At 41.6% G+C, this 17,242-nt stretch overlaps 1 protein-coding gene across 2 annotated transcripts in view; it reads right to left on the bottom strand.

The window, feature by feature from the left end:
* LOC110696740 (DNA-binding protein RHL1-like) overlaps window positions 1–15,350 on the bottom strand; it is a 35,236-nt gene extending 19,886 nt beyond the window's left edge. Inside the window, exons 1-10 of one of the 2 annotated variants that reach the window (XM_021874094.1) lie at window positions 14,857–15,348; window positions 14,053–14,163; window positions 5,406–5,492; window positions 5,093–5,316; window positions 3,528–3,604; window positions 2,843–3,030; window positions 2,697–2,736; window positions 2,549–2,604; window positions 2,422–2,470; window positions 1,754–1,797 (exon numbers count right to left, since the gene is read on the bottom strand). In XM_021874094.1, coding sequence (XP_021729786.1) covers window positions 1,754–1,797; window positions 2,422–2,470; window positions 2,549–2,604; window positions 2,697–2,736; window positions 2,843–3,030; window positions 3,528–3,604; window positions 5,093–5,316; window positions 5,406–5,492; window positions 14,053–14,163; window positions 14,857–15,183 — 1,203 coding nt within the window. In that variant the 5' untranslated portion in view covers window positions 15,184–15,348. Of the gene's footprint in view, window positions 1–1,753; window positions 1,798–2,421; window positions 2,471–2,548; window positions 2,605–2,696; window positions 2,737–2,842; window positions 3,031–3,527; window positions 3,605–5,092; window positions 5,317–5,405; window positions 5,493–14,052; window positions 14,164–14,856 lie in introns of both variants that reach the window. The other variant, XM_021874098.1, reaches the window with a different exon arrangement.
* Window positions 15,351–17,242: the final 1,892 nt, after the last annotated feature.

Raw genomic sequence — 17,242 nt, 5'->3', positions numbered from 1 at the left:
TGTCAAACTATCATGTACTCCCTCTATCCCCTTTTTATGTGCTTTTTTCCTTTTTTGGTGTCTGTTTCTAAATATAGCACATAATCATTACTTACTTTTTTAACCCATACAAAATACACATATACCCAAAATAATCATTACTTACTTTTTATCTTTCTCATACAATATTCTTTACTTTTTACTATTCTCATACAATATTCTCTACTTTTTATATTTCCTATACAAGATTCCTCTACTCCATCTATTCTCCTTAATTATCGTGCTTTTTGAGAAATAAACACGTTAAAAGGGGACGGAGGGAGCAATAGAATTTTCCCTTAAATCTATGCGACATGCCGAGATCAAATAAAAACTTCATAGCACACATTCACTTCAACCAACCAACTTTGTATGGCAATATCTTCATTAATTTCCCATCCTTATGGATAACAGATCCTTCCTTGATAGCAAAGAAACTCAAAACCTTGGAAAAATCTCTCACCCAACGTGAGCGCCCTACCTCCCTATCTCTAAGTTCTTTAAAGTAACAAATATTCCATCTTATTACCCCCTCCATTCCTTTTAATTGTCCAATTTACAATCTACACAGTTTCCAATGCGATATTGTAATTAATACTTCCTCTGTTCTACTAATATTGCAACAGCTGGACTTTTACACTATTCATCACGCTTGTTTGACCACATATTATGATTTATACGTTAAGTAAAATATAGTCATATGGGTCTTGTTAGATTCTAACTTGTAAAATATTTTCACAATATCAACTTTTTAATAATTTTTACTTTTATATAATTATAGATATTTAGCATATAAAATGTGCTTTGGGATGCCTAATTTCATCCTTATTGCAATATTTGTGGAGCAGAGGAAATATATCTAAAGCTATATATTGTAGAATAATAAAAATAATATATTTGGAAACTAATAATCGAGACGTTTTAACAAGATCACACCTAAATATGTTTTGAAATCTACATCTATTCTTAAAATATTACATTTCCTTTGCATTGGAATCTCGCAAGATTTTAAAAAGGACAAATATTAAGAAGCGGAGGGAGTAGTATACTAGAGCTTAAAATCTCCAGAACCCAAAGTTTGTCTCCACAATTCCACTTACTCTCTACACATTATTTTGTTTCATTAGTCAACACAATATCTAATCGCAAACTCTCATCTCAAACATCATGCACCATAGCATATTGTCTTAAATTGAACTCGTAAGTTGTGTTGATGACCAGCAAAAGCAAGAAAGATTATGTTTTTTTTCAGATTATTATTATTGCTTATATAATCTTATCTGACTGCCTTATTTTATAAAATCATGAACTTTGGGGTCTTATTAGATATGTATTAATAAGTATTTTCTAAATACATAAATTTCATAATTTTTATCATCACGAAATTAGCGATAGAATTCAAATAAAACGGTAAAGTCTAATTTGAACTTAATTTTTCTGATCTAATTCGAACTTATCTTTTTTTGAAATAATCTGAAATAAGTAATAAGGTTATAGAGCTGAGAGGCTTGAACTTCTCTAGACATAATTTCCATGTAAGTTGGGAAATTTAAGGATGGGAAGAGGCGGGAATAAGAACAAGTCAATTCCCACATCATATCTCCATTATATTTTAACTACAAAAACCATCAATACCACATGTTTCACACTGAATGGTCACAAAATACAGCATGCTATATTAACCTTTGTGGCAATGATAATATGATGAATACATAAGAGTGTTTGAATTGAATACCTCAGGTAAAGCAGCTTTTCGCTTTCTTCTATCATTTTTTGGCCCTGCAGCTTTTAAGCAGTGACAATTAATTTTATTGACAAACATTAGAACAAAGGCAAAAGGCTAAAAATGAGCTCGCTTACAAGATATAAACCTCATGTCCTCATTTACCAAAAAATTTATTATTAAAAAAAAAAAAAAAAAAAAAAAAAAAAGCATAAAACAAGAAATGCCTCTGTTTTTCAACTTGAAAACTACATTTATCTAAATAAAAAAAGGTCCAATTTTTGCTTTTTACAAATTCACCAGGGATTTTAGTATTTTACTATAAGCTCTCCCAATTTAATTTTCCTTGTTTCAAATAGGAAAACAATGTGAAATTAGCAAATCCTTCAACTTGGCAAGAAAAACATATTAAGGAAATCAGGAATTTTGGGATGCTAATATGGAATATGACTTCGCCAAAAAAATTAAAAATAAAAAAACCACACTCAATTTTTTCACACACAAAGACAAGCTGTTCCTAATGATTAATGCATTTTACTGTTTATATGCATATATATTTGTGAAAAAATAATATTGCTTTCACAGAAAACAAAGATTACAAGCCAAGAAAAAAGGCCAAGTCTAAACAATCCATCAGAAGCAGCTAATAAGACATTTATTGCTACACAATCAGTACATGCCTGATTTTTTGTCTTGAGTGGCGGTTTCCACTTTCTTCTGCTCTGCAACCTGTACAGCAATTTGCATCTTCCAATCAAAGATGGTGTAAATAATGATGTTTAACTTCAATAATGTTGGTCAACTCACCTTCACTTTTTCGGTTTTTGATATTGAGCTACTCAGCTGCATCTTCTCACTGGAAACTGAGATGGATCAACAATATCACATATCTGAGCATATATATAGTCATTGACAACTTCAATAAGAATGTATATGGATAAGGAAAAGTGGAAACCTTTACAGAAAGCTATCTTTTCTAAACTTCCAGATGTATTCTGAAAATGATATTTCAGGTAAGAGATTATTGTAGTATAAATAGAGACATATGCCATACAAAGAAAAGTATGAGCTGAGTGTACAAAAATTATGCTTTATGCTTGCCTTTGCTTCAACTTTCTTGAATAGAGTTGATATAGAGGCTTGAACTAGTGAAGTACGGGATGATACATTAGTTTGTGATTTTGACAAGGAAGACAATGGTGGTTGTGTTGTGTCTTCGGAGTTGTTTATTGCTGCTGACGTCTCTGGAATACCAGGATCCTGATCATCCGAGCATGACTTTAAATTCTGTGCTTAAACATTAAGGTAGACAAATTTTGGTATTGCAAGGGAAAAAAAATCTGAAATACGAAATTAATTCTGCAGGAATCAAAACTATTAGTACAAAACAAGTATTTCACATAATTTCTTAGAAGTGAGTTTGATAAAACTCAAAAGCACCAGTATTAATGTACACAAAAGAATATACCTACAAGCACAAAGCACTACATATCCCCAAATCTGAAAATATAGTCACTTATGTAGCACACAACTCACATGTACATTAAAGTGCTCCAGCATCTGAAGAAGCAATAAAAACATAATAAGTGGAAGTGCTAGCAGAAGATTACAAAAAGAAGCAAATGACCTTCAAACTCACGAGCTAAATGAATAAGCATTTTCAATGACACATGTTTTTAAATTAGTTAGACTGCATGGGGCATGGTAAGCAACATTTCAAAGGAAAAGAAGACCAGCACAATAAATCTCCAAATATTATGTGAAAGATAGAGAACAAGAAGGATATTAGCAGTGTCCTTATCTTCTCCAGACACATCACTGACACTCTCCGCAGAATCATCTCCCGAAGAAACTTCAGCAAAACTGGACAAAAGAAGGAAGGCAGCAACATCAGCCTCAACTTTGATGCCAATCCAAAAACAATAGTCAAAATACTTGACCCATGGAGCTCTGATTTTCAAAGACTACTAAGGGAACTTTTTCTGAAAGACACAATCTTTTGTAAGTGAAAGGAGAAAAATTGATGAAGTTGTAGCAAGATAACAAAAAAATGATTATCATGACATTGAAAACTAGCTGAGGATATGGACACTAACACCAGCTAACAACAGCAACTATTAGAATAACAGGCTTATTTCAAACAGCACCAGCATGTACAGCCAAAACATGCAAAATGGAGATAATAAATAAACAAATTGAATTGTCACATAATAAAAGCCTAAAGTTGCAAGACACTCAGATAATAAGACAGAGACAAACACAACACAGAGGACAGAGGAAATACCCCCTCACCTAACTAATAATTACCCTAAAGTGAAAGAACAACTGCTACTTTTGGTTAGCTACACTAAATCTTAAGCCATCATTACTTTATATTGCCTAAATCTTCTGTGAGCTCTAACTAGGCCTTTACTTGCCTTATACAACTTTGTTCCAGCTCTTTAAAGAAAATGTCACCTGCTCTTATAGCCCATTATAAGGGCCTTCATATGGAGCATCTGGATGCCTTCTCTAAACTTGCCCACACTTAAGTCTCAAAACCAATTGAAGTTACCTTCACCCTATTTCTTATCACTTCATTATTATTATATATCTTTTGGTATCTTTACACATCGAAAGAAGCATCCTTATTACAATCCCTTCTTGTTTCTAGACTTGTATTTACTTGATTAGCCCAGCAAAGAGACATGACAGAAAATACAAGATTTCCCTATAGAAATTCCTCCCATTTCATTTTGCTGAATGCGGTGGCAGAAAAACATAATAAAGAAAAGAAATACTAATTACGATACAAAAAGAAGAAGACAGAAGCAAGAAGCATGACTCCAATAATCTCAACCCTAAATAATCAATAATCAGATGGCTTCAGGCCATATCTCCAAGACTCCAATCATAAAACTCCAAACGGACATTTATATCTAAAATACTACGTTGCATACTGCTTTCCTGCTTCACTCATGCTGGAGGCATATATTAATGGTCAGAGAAGCTACTACAACCATTAACACATAAAGAAATATTCTATAAAACAAAAACTTCTTTTGAAGAATAGAGAATAAGCTCAGATTAAATTCCCATAGAGAAAGCCAAATCCTTGCTCAATGCAGCCAAATACAGCTAGACATGTTAAAAGAACTGGCATAATAACACGATACAGGGACAACTTGATTTATAACTCATCTAGTATGACAAATGGAAATCAGAACACATAGTACAATTGCATGGGATCAATGTTGGGTTTAATCTTGTTTTACTGCTCCTTGGCAAGACCGATCATTATTAATTTAATTCAACAATAATTCATATATAATTTAGTTGGTTATTAAATTCAACAGAAACGAGCACTCGTACTTGAATTTCCTGCCAGCAGTCCTTCCTGATTGCCGGACTGGCGTGCTATTTTCTAGATCAATCAGATTTTGATGCCTTTCAGGTGATTCAGCTTCCAGCTCATCAACTGGTGACCCAGATAGTAGTGGTTCTTCAGTGGACATGGGAACTACTTTCTTAAAATCTTTTCTTCTTGTAGCAGTTGCACCAGCACCACCTTTAAAATCAACCTCAGGATGCGCTCCCTAAAACCAAAAGGAGATGACCTTAGTAATGCCTAAAGTCACCACATAATATCATACATATCCTGAATATGATTGATGAAGAAAAAAACCTCATATAGCTCTTTTGGAAAATCCAATCTGGCCTCATTTGGATTTTCTTCTTTTTTACCGACCCAACATGCATCAGAAAATACTATCTGCAAATTAAAATTCAAGACCAATCACAAGGTGGAAGTAGGACCCAAAGTCTAATAGTTGAAGCCATATTTAATCTAGTGTGAGCCGGTGCTGTATGAACACCTTTTTAATTTCATACTAAATTTTTAAGGAGTGACCAAGTAAACATGATTGTTACCTAGTCGCCAAGTAACTGAGTAGTAGAGGTATCAAGCGGTGGGTACCGGTTGTTCCCCTTTATTTGCCAATGTTTGTTGGCTTTTAACTCATAGGTTGTTAACCTAGCAGGAGTAGTGGTTGAGAGCCCCTATTTGCTAAAAACAGGCGGACGACTCATACCTTTTAGGCTCCATACTAAGTTTGAGAGAGTGACTATGAGTTAACTTTGGAGTTACTCAGTCGCCGTCACTCCTGCTTGAGTAGTAAAGGTACCAGGCGGCGGAGGCCGGCTTGTTGGCTATTAACTCAAGAGGTACCCCCTGCATTTATCCCAAGTAATACAGGCGGTCATCTGACTCAGATGTCAACTGCTACCACTGGTTTGGTTAGTGATAGAGTTATCCTTGTCTCAAAAACGGCTACGTGGTTGCCCTTGGGGACAGTCGTATAGGTGCCGTGTAATTAGTTTATAGAGCAATGTTCCACCCAAAAGGGAGCTGCTCTCTGCGACGAATTTCATCCGGAGGGATGCCGCCGGACGCCTGCTATGATGTTGGGACAGGTCGTATTAGTTTTGAAGATTGGATCAGTTGGCTTGGCGCCTGGTCTGATCATTCGGCCTGTGGCCTTGGTTAGTCCTTTGGTGGACGTAGGTGCTAAGTAAAAGGAGGGTAGCCGCCTGTTTAGGCACAGGGTCGGCCAGGCCCTGATCATTTTTAGCTAAGTATAAGGGGGGTGGCTGTGTGTTTGGAACCAGTCGGCCCTCTTCTATGGAGAGTAGCCGACTATATGTCCAGACGGCGTGCCCCTATGGTGATAGAGTAAAATATTCAATGGAGAGTAGCCGACTGTAAAGGTACAGGCGGCATGCCCCTCTGAAGATAGAGTAAAATACTCAATGGAGAGTAGCCGACTGTAAAGGTACAGGCGGCATGCCCCTCTGAAGATAGAGTAAAATACTCAATGGAGAGTAGCCGACTGTAAAGGTACAGCCGGCATGCCCCTCTGAAGATAGAGTAAAATACTCAATGGAGAGTAGCCGACTGTAAAGGTACAGACGGCATGCCCCTCTGAAGATAGAGTAAAATACTCAATGGAGAGTAGCCGACTGTAAATGTATAGGCGGCCTGCCCCTCTTAAGTAAGAATAAAAATTAAACATGGAGAGTAGCCGACTGTTTGTCAGCAGGCATGCCCCTCTTAAGTAAGAATAAAAACTGAGTATGGAGAGTAGCCGACTGTTTGTTAGTAGGCGTGCCCCTCTTAGTACAAAATTGAATATTAAGTATGCAAACTTTTATTAAGTAGCCCTTGACTATTTACATCATTCAAAAGAAATATTTCTTAAGATTATCTACATTCCAAGTTCGAGGCAACGGTTGTCCGTCTGGTGTTCCCAGACGGTAGGTACCGTCCCTGACCTCTTCACAGATTCGGTAGGGTCCTTCCTAGTTGGGAGTTAGTTTGCAGCCCTACCAACTGCTTCCATTTTTCTAAGTACAAAGTCCCCCACTTTGAGTGGACGCCTGTGTACTTTTTTGTTGTATGATCTAGTCATTCTCAGGCGGTAAATTTCATGGCACAAAACAGCATTGCCCCTCCTTTCAGGAAGTGAGTCTAATGCCAGGCGCATGGCTTCCCAGTTTGCCTCTTCGTCATATAGCATTACTCGAAGAGTCGGCTCGTAGTGTTCTATTGGAAGAACAGCTTCCGCACCATAAGTTAGGAGGAATGGAGTTTCTCCAGTCGCCCCTTTTTCAGTCGTCCTAATGGCCCAGAGAACATGTGGTAATTCATCCGCCCATAGGCCGCCTGCTCGTTCAATCTTTTTCTTGAGACCGTCTGAGATGATTTTATTAAAGGTTTCTACCTGGTCGTTTGCTTGTGGACGGCCGACAGATGCAAAGTAGTGTGCAATTCCTTGGTCACCCAACCAGCTTTTGAGAACAGACGTCTCAAATTGGGGACCATTATCAAAAACCATAGACATGGGAACCCCGAACCGAGTGATGACATTTTTCCAAATGAATGAAATTACATCCTTCGTCTTGATTCCCTTTACAGCCTCCGCCTCTACCCATTTAGTGAAGTAGTCGACGGCAACAAGTATGTACCTCCTTCCGCCTGTAGCAGGCGTATATGGACCCAGAATATCCATGCCCCACTTAGCACACGGTAGTGGGCTATGAATGGTAGTGAGGTCAGTAGCCGGACGGTGAATTAGTTTGTCAAACCTTTGGCATTTGTCACATTTTTTCACCATCACCATCGCATCTGCTTCTAAAGTAGGCCAAAAGTAGCCCTGCCGCCTTGCCCGTTGAGCAAGCGTCCTACCGCCTATATGGGAAGCACAGTAACCAGAGTGAAGATCGTCTAGTATCTCTCGTCCCTTTTCTGGAGTAACACACTTTAAGAAGGGTTGAAGGTACCCCCTTTTGTGAAGTTCTCCCTTTATTATTTCAAAACTGGTTGCTTGTTTTTTCAGTGCTGCCGCCTGTTGATGATCATCCGGCAGGGTACCGTTTGTCAGATATGCCCTGATTGGATCCATCCAGGTTGAGCTTCTGTCTAGGATTCCAATAGGGTCTTCCTCGATGCTTCTCTTCTCCATTACTTCCCAAAAAATAGTTCGAGGAGTATCACAAGAGGCGGATGATGCTAATTTTGACAGTGCATCCGCCTGGTTGTTTTCTGATCTCGGCACTTGGGTCAGATGGAAATCCTCAAGGGAGCCGACTGCTTGTCGGACCGCCTGTAAATACTTGATCATGGCCGGATGGGTTGCTTCGTATTCGCCATTGTACTGACTCACTATCAATTGTGAATCGGAACAGGCGTCTATTTTTCTTGCCCCTGCCGCCTTGCACATGCGGATTCCGACTAGTAAAGCTTCATATTCTGCCTCATTGTTTGAGGCCTGAAAACTGAAGCGTAGAGCATACTCGTACCTGTCGCCCTTGGCGACTGACATATGACGCCTGCTCCACAACCATTTGAAGTAGAGCTTCCGTCCACATATACCTTTCAGACTTGGTCTGTAACATGAGAGTCCGGAGGACGACTCATCTCAACAATAAAGTCAGCAAAGGCTTGCCCCTTCACTGCTTTTCTAGGCTCGAAAGTAACTTCGAGGCTCTGAATTTCTATGGCCCATTTGATCATTCGGCCTGACGACTCCATGATGGTCAGTGGCCGCTTGATAGGTTGGTCTGTTTACACGACGACTGCATGTGCCAAAAAGTAGGGCTTCAATTTTTTAACAGTCATGAAGAGTGCAAGACCAAATTTCTCCACTAAGGGATACCTCAACTCGGCATTTTTCAGTACATGACTGACAAAGTACACCGGGAGCTGACAGCCGTCTCTTTCAGCAAGGAGAACAGCGCTTAACACATGATCAGAGACGGTCAGGTACATGTAGAGTACTTCTTTGGGCAAAGGGCTTCGGCAAGGAATGCAAGTGAACTTTCAATTTCTGGAAGACCGCCTCAGCATCCGGCCCCCATTCAAACCTTGCCTTTTTCTTAATTGCCTGGAAAAAGTATAGGCATTTGTCGCTTGATCGGCTTAGAAATCTTCCCAAGGCCGCCAGACAACCTGTTAACTTCTGAACCTCTCGGATGGTACGAGGCGACTGCATGTCAATGACCGCCTGCACCTTCTCAGGGTTCGCCTCTATTCCTCTCTGATTGATAAGGAATCCGAGAAATTTCCCAGACTCAACTCCAAAGACACATTTCTTGGGATTGAGCATGACATGGTGCCGCCTGAGTGTGGCGAAAGTTTCTCGGAGGTCCGACAGACTGAAGTTTAGACTTGACAATCATATCATCAATATATGCCTCGACATTTCTCCCAATTTGATCAAAGAACACAGTGTTTATCATTCGCTGGAAAGTGGCCGGGGCATTCTTAAGACCAAACGGCATGACCGTGTAACAGTATAACCCCTGATCAGTGACGAAGGCCGTCTTCTCCTGATCTTTCTTCCATAAAGGAATTTGATGGAAACCAGAGTAGGCGTCCATAAAGCTCATCAAAGCATGGCCGGCTGTTGAGTCGACCAGGTTATCAATTTTAGGCAGAGGGTAACTGTCTTTGGGGCACGCCTTGTTTAAGTCTGTGTAGTCTACACACATTCGCCAGGTGCCATTCGGCTTTTTAACAAGCACCACATTTGCAACCCAGTCTGGGAAGTAACATTGCCGAATGAACCCTGCATCAAGTAATTTTTTAACTTCGGCGGCTGCCGCCTGACTTCTTTCTTCGCCATGGTTCCGCTTCTTCTGCCGTACCGGCTTCTTTTTCGGATCCACGGCCAGTTTATGTACCGCCAGATCAGGACTAATGCCTGGCATTTCATGGACTTCGAATGCAAAGATGTCCTTGTATTCTTTCAATAGTTTGTGAAAGTCGTCACCCAGGACTCTCAGAGCAGTCGTCCCAACTTTGACTGTTCGCTCAGGACGTGAATCGTCTAAGATCAAGTCCGTATGCTCACCAGCCGGCTGAGGGCGGAATTCATCCGACCGCTCCTCTGCCAATGATTGCTATTTTCTGTCTTTTCTTGCGGCCCCCGTCTAGGCTGCCTTTCTCTTCTTGCCGCCTGCTTCTTGAATAGGCGCACTCTCCTTGACATTGTCAAGGTCTGTTTTTCCACCACTTGACCCAGTGGCCATAACAGTGGGCTTGACATCCGAGAGATAGCACTCTCGGGCCATCTTCTGATCTCCCCTTAGGGACCCGACTGTTCCATTATCCCTCTCAAACTTGAGCAACATAAGAGATGGGATTATAACAGCCTTGGAATTATTCAGGGTTGGTCGTCCCAGAATCATGTTGTAGGCCGAGAGTTCTTCTACTACCAGGAACTGGACTACCATGTGTCGTCCTTCCCTTTTTTCGCCCAGGCGGATGGGTAAATCCACTCGTCCCACTGGGTGGACGACTCCTCCTCCAAACCCTACTAAAGGGTGGGATGCCGGATGTATGCAATCAGTCTGATATTTTAGTTTCGACAGACATTTGCTACTGATGAGATCTGAGGAGCTTCCGGTATCTATGAAGATTCGGCCAACTCTCTGGTTGGCCACTTTACATTCAATAACGATAGGGTCGTCATGCGGCCCTCTTACCCCTCCTAGATCTTCTTCAGTGATGACAATCTCAGGAAATGAATATTTGGAGGGTCGTTCTTGGTGAACGGAATTTACATCTAACCGTCTGATATTGTCTTTGTTGCCCCTAATAGTGGGGCCGCCTCCTTAGAAGCCGCCTGCAATGGTGTAGACGACTGCATCATCTGTATCGGAGCTGTCGGCCTGTTGACTCTTTTTGGTCGACTGCTTTTTTGAGGAAGTGTTCCCCGTAGATTTCTTGACATAAGTGTCAAGATCACCTTGCTCAGCCAGGCGGTCCAGATACCGCATGAGACTGATGCAGTCATTGGTGTGATGACCAACATCTTCATGATAATCACAGAATTTTTCTTGGTTCCGATTGTTTGCAGAACCCTTCATGGGGACCGGCTTCTCAATTGAGATCCGTCCCTTGATTTCCTTTAGGATAAATTGGCTATCCTTGTTAAACGCATACTTTGGGGAGTATGGTTTGAATTCTTTTTTCTTTTTCTGGGCCGGCTGTTTAGAGGAATCAGCCGCCCAGACCTCTTTTCTCTTCTCGTCTTTGTTTGACGACTGTTTCTGTCGTCCTTCTCTTTTGTCGGACCTTTTCCCGTCTGACTGTTTTACCGTACTTCAAAGATCAGTCGCCTGTATATAGGTTTCCGCTTCAATCAAGGCCTCTTAAAGAGTCGCCACCCTCTTTCGGACCAAATCAAATTTGAAGGTCGACCCGTTTTTGAGACCTTTGAAAAAGTCAGTATAGGCTACTTCATCCGGTAACCCTTGAATCTGTATTCTCATCAGGTTAAACCGCCTGATGTAAGAACGAAGCCCCTCCTTCTCGCCCTGCTGAATTGTTCCTAAATCAAGGGTCGTCTTCTTCGCAGGGATGTTCATGGCGAAGTTGGAGGTGAATAAGTAAGCAAGCGTCCTGAAGTTATTTACACAACCAGTCGGCAGGTTGCCGAACCATTGTTGTGCGGTTCCTTTGAGAGTCGCTGGGAAACACTTGCACCAAGTGGGATCATCCAACCCTTGAAGGTACATCAGGTTGGTGAATGCCATCAGATGGTCTTCTGGGTTAGTAGTGCCTTCATAGGCGCCTACTAATACATTTTTCACTTTGGCCGGCTGAGCGGCTTCAGTGGAGAAGGCCGACGGCTGTTCACCAAGTCTAAGCAACCGTAGCTGCCAGTCCATAGGTTGGACATTTTTTGCTGTATGTCCACCAAACGAAGGTGGCTGTAAAAAATACTGTTGTTGCGGTACAAACGGTAAGTTTGGTACCGCCTGGTCGCTATGAAAGTCGGACTGACGGGAGGTGCCGCCTGACTGACTCTCATGATACGACTGAGTATGCCTCATCGAGGTATTTCGCAGACTGTCTTGGAAGTTTGAAGTAGAGGCCGACTCTGACAATCGGTCACTCTTCTTCTGCTCTAGCAGTAGCCGAGCGTCTGTGTATGTTTTCCTCGACCCGTCCGCCTGAATATGACGAACAGGTTTCCTATTTCCTGGAGTAGGAAAACGGTATTTTGTGAAATCAAGGGCAGGTGGCTCCCACTTCCTAGATTTAGGATGAGGGGTCGCCTCTCGCCCTTGAACTGGTTTCCTCTTCAGTGAATTGGAGGGTTTCTTAGCCGACTGCTCCTTGTCCAGAGCAGGCGGCTTCTTGTTGATCAACTCTTGAATTTCTCCCTTGAAGTCCCTCATGAAGGTCATGAGTTCGTTCCTTGTGATGGGAGCAGACCCATCAGTCGGCTGCTGCCGAACAGGCGGTGCGCCTGCTGGCTCGCTTCCAGTTTGAAAATGTTCCCGTTCCCTCCTTTCGGTATGACGGGTACGTCGGGCCCTTAGGGTCCCGTCTGAAGCTGTGTGAGCTTCAACTTCAAATTCATTCTCAGTATCGTGGTCCGACTGAACTAGAGGGTCGTCCAGGGGACGTCTCTCTTCAGGAGCCGGTACAAACGTGGATGCCATCTCAGAAGTACTCTCCCCACAGACGGCGCCAAATGTTTCGGGGTTTTCTGATGTCCTGCGGGAGAGTTACAATTCCGAGACTGGAACCGGACGCCTGTACCTGCAAAACAAACGGATGCTCCGGATGATTGGAGATCCGCCTCCGACGGTCAAGTTAGTACTTGATTAAGGAGTAATTAATGCGGAAATTAAAGTGATTGGGTCTCTCTAGGTGAGAGTGTTTAATGTGTGTAATCTGCGTTTTTAGCGTGTTATCTCCCTTAATGAGGATTAAGGGAGGTATTTATAACCTCGGGAAACGTGTCAGTCTAGGTTTAGGTTAACCTTGGGCTGATTGGGCTTCCCTCGGAAGTTGGGCCTAGGTGACCGGTTATCCCAGGTGTCATGGGAAGGACACGTGTCGTGTCGTAATTGGTCCATAGTGGACGGATCATTGCTTGACACGTGGCAGGCTCCTATTGGCCCATGTGACGGACACATGGCGGAACCTGATTGGTCCACTTGTCAGATGGTGATTGGTGGGGAAAAATCCCCTAATCAGAAAGCATGATATTCAATTGATAATGGCCGAAGGTTTACAAAAGATAGCTTGAATTTATTACTCTTTATTAGTGTGACTTTAGGTCACCACGCTCAAAGTAGTGACTTGAGGTCACAACTTTCCTAAGGATTGTGGACTGTGGTTTTGTCTCAATGTGCATAGGTGGCATCTCTTATTTGATGACTACTAAGTACTAACAAGACGAAACACCCTGAATGCCCCTCCCGGCTTATTACAAAGTATGTATAATGGCGTTGATTTAGAAGGAAACTTTAAAGCCTTTCCCCTTGAGCCCCCATTAGGTTTGATCAGCTAGCACAGAGTCACATAAGATTATAAAAATGAAATTACACGCATATGTGAATGTGATGGAGATTCTTCAAGTGTTATTCCAGATCTTCTAGAAACACATGAGTATGATTTCAAAAACTACAGCAAGATCTCTAGTATTAATCCAAGAGATTTCTTGATAAGTTTTTTCATTCTCTATAATTTGAGAAACAAAATTCCAACTGTATGGACACTAGAAATACTTTAACAAAGTTATGGAAACCAATAGACCATAGATAATAAACCAACCTTCAATCAACTGAGCACAGTATCTTAATCTTATATTCACCTTTAATCAACCAGGCCCAATATCTAATTCCTATATTCACCTTTGTTAAACCTTATGCAAAGGAAAACTTTTATTTGGGGGATAGCGGAAGTAAAAGTTTAATGGCTCCAATCTATCATAAGGGGGCATCAAGGAAGAAAAAAAAAACAATAGCCTCACCATGGTGTCAAACCAATCTTCACACATGACATTTTTGCCACCTCTTGAAAACTGCAAAGTCAAATAACGATTCTTCGGATACACAATGGTCCCAAACAACTTCATTCTCCCCTGTTTCATCATTCCAAAACCAAACAGATCAGATTATAGTCCATAATAGTTAATAAGAAGCTTGTTTAGCAGGAATTTACGCTATTTGTGTTTATAAAGTTCATAAAGTTTGGGGCAGTACCCACTCTACACAGACTTGGGATCGAATCCAATCCATATCAATACCTTTTGTGGCTCCTTTCACACACCCCAAAATAATAATATAATTAATACTTTAGCTTAATATAAATTTTCAGACCCAAAAAAAATAGAATCTACTAGCATTCTAACATCTTGCTATTAGGCAATTTTCTCCAATAGATGAGGGGAATGACAAGGATTCCCCCAAATTAACACAGAATACCAAATAGAGAACAAACTCAAAACCCACAATTTAAGAAATGCTAACAATCAGCAAGTGAGAATTCCAAATCAACACCATATTAATTACAAAATAAAAATTTAAAATTTATAAGAAAATTATAAAACCAACAAATTAAGAAATGCGAACAATCAACAAAAATCACAGTGTAATGAGTTCACTCCATAATTGATCACTACAAAAAGAAAAATATCAAAAACAAAACCCCACAAAATTAAGAACTGCCAACAATCAGCAAATGACCACAAAATCCCAAATTTATCCCATATGACACCAAATTAAGAACAAAAAAACAAAACCCAAATACCAATTTAACTGAAGAACAAGAATACCTGAGGAAAATCAAGGTAAAGGGCAGGATTTTTGGACCCCAAATCAGTGAGCTCACCAATTTTACCACCAGAAATTGGAGCTAAAAGCCCAGAAAAAGAGAAAAGATAACGATTCTTCCTCTGAGATTTCTTGAGAATATCTTTACCATGGTGTTTAATTACAGTCTTGGAGGGATTAAGAGGTGTAAAGTCTTTAGCAGGAGAATGTGAGATGATGTTGTTAGAGTAAGCAAGGTTTTTGAGCCGCAATCGTTCTTGTGTTTCTGGGTTTGCTTCTTCTTGTTGTTGTTGATCTTCTGCCTTCTTCTGCTTCTTTGGTCTAGCCATCACAAATTCGCAGCAGTTGTTGTTCTGCTCGAATGAAGTTGGAGTGAGATGAGCGGGAAAGCAGAGCTTAAACAACTGGGTTTGTTCGTGGGGAGACTAAACTGTGTGTATGTTACAGAGTTACAGTATTTGTTTAACGAAAGCTGTGAGATACGGAGTAAGAGTTATACGCCCCTCTACACTATTCACTTATTCAGTGTTCACCCAACAATGTCGAGGCTAAGGATGGCAATATTTGATGGATATTCATTAACTTAATCCACCCGCTTTAAATAAATGGACGAAAATTCGAAATAAATGAATAAAAAGCGGGTAACGGACGAAGTGGATGATGGATCGGAACGGATGTAAATGATGATTTTTCACCCGCTAACCATCCACCCACCCGTTTAACAAATAATAACTTATGGTAAATGTTTCGGGGTATTCTGTGTTCTTTGGGAGAGTTACAACACCAAGACTGGAATCCGGACATCTGTACCTGCAAAACAACGGAGACTCCGGATGGGGGAGTTCCGTCTTCTACGATCAAGTTAGAACCGGAATGGAGTCTGTGATAAATGCGGAAGTAAATGATCTCGAAATACGAGATGGAGAGTAAATGATCTGCACTTTGTATGCTCGGTTGGTCAGTATTAATTGTGAATGGTTTCCAATAGGGAAACATCTTTCTATTTATAGGATCTGAAAGCATGTGCCACGTGTCCAGAGGAGATAAGTCCTTATGGACCACTCTGAAGATGCCACGTGTCACCATCTGATTGGGCCAAGTGGCATAGGGTAAAAATACCATAATCATTTGCCCCTCACTAATGTGACGTGGCAGGCCACGTGGCATGTGTGACACTTGTCACTTAATCATTGGCTAACGGCAATAACCGTTCGCCTTCTAGGGCAGTTACCTTGGTGATCCTTCGCCATACCCTTCTTTATATAGCCGTCCACCCCCCTCATTTTCCAAAGTTCAGAAAGAGAGAGACTCAACCGGCTTCCGAAGAGTATTAGAGTAAAAAAACCGCCTGCACCCACATTCAATCCACATCCGGTATTACGTCTGTGCCCTTGCAAGCCATTATCTGATTTTTCACCTGCTACCACACCCGGTCAACACTTCGCTTGCAGCCTGCCTTTTGAGGTACCGTCTCTACCTCCTTCAGCTCTTTCATGCATTTTTGTTTGTGCCTTAGCTTCTTTTTCTCTTATAAATGGGTTCACCAAATACACACACGGCACACCATGATTTAGAGGGCAACCGGTCCCCTGGTACAGCTGATTCTATGACCGGGGGAGCCGCCTCTAGGTACTAGGATTCCCCTTGTCCATCTCCTAATCCGACCATCTCTGTGTCTGTGCAGGACACTATGGCTCGAACTAGAAAGACGGCTGTAGACCCGGAGTATAAAGGAGAAAGCTCTGAAGAAGGTCCGCCTGAGATGGATCGGGCTAAGATGACAAAGGGATCTCCGGGATGTACCCCAAGCACCTCCAGCGATGGAATTCTGGGGTCTAATAGCGGAGGCGGTGAAGAAGCCGCCTCTATCTTTGGAGCTGAGAAAGGAGAGCCCTCCAACAAGGGAGACAACAATGATGCCGCCTCTAGGTCTCACTTTGAGCAGAGCAGCAACAGCTATCTCACACCGGTTGTGGATAGCGAGGAAGAAGAGAGGCCAACCTGGAACAATAGGGGTGATCCCCTCAGAATTCAAGTCTCATCTAGAGACAGGGCCAACATGGAGAAACATCTGGCAACCTGTATCCGCAAGCGGCCTTTAGGGGAGGGCTATACCATCTGGGTACCACCTGAGATGAGCACCATTGCTTGGGAAGACAACCAGCGTAATGCAAACGGATACTTTGGTTTCTATGAGGCGGCCTTTCTAGCTGGTCTCCGCTTCCCTCTTCACGACACAATAAAGGCCATCCTAAGAGGGTATGGACTAGGCGTGTGGCAGTTAACCCCCAACTCTTGGGTTAACATCTTAGGCTACATCGCCGCCTGTGAGATGCAGGGCCTTCATCCGGGCTGGGAGGCCTTTGCCCACATGCATTACTTGAGCCG

Source organism: Chenopodium quinoa, unplaced genomic scaffold (assembly GCF_001683475.1).
Source record: "Chenopodium quinoa cultivar QQ74 unplaced genomic scaffold, ASM168347v1, whole genome shotgun sequence".
NCBI classification, from domain to species: Eukaryota; Viridiplantae; Streptophyta; class Magnoliopsida; order Caryophyllales; family Amaranthaceae; genus Chenopodium; species Chenopodium quinoa.
The sequence above is the reverse complement of the archived record's forward strand: the minus strand, read 5'-3'. Positions and strand labels throughout refer to the sequence as shown.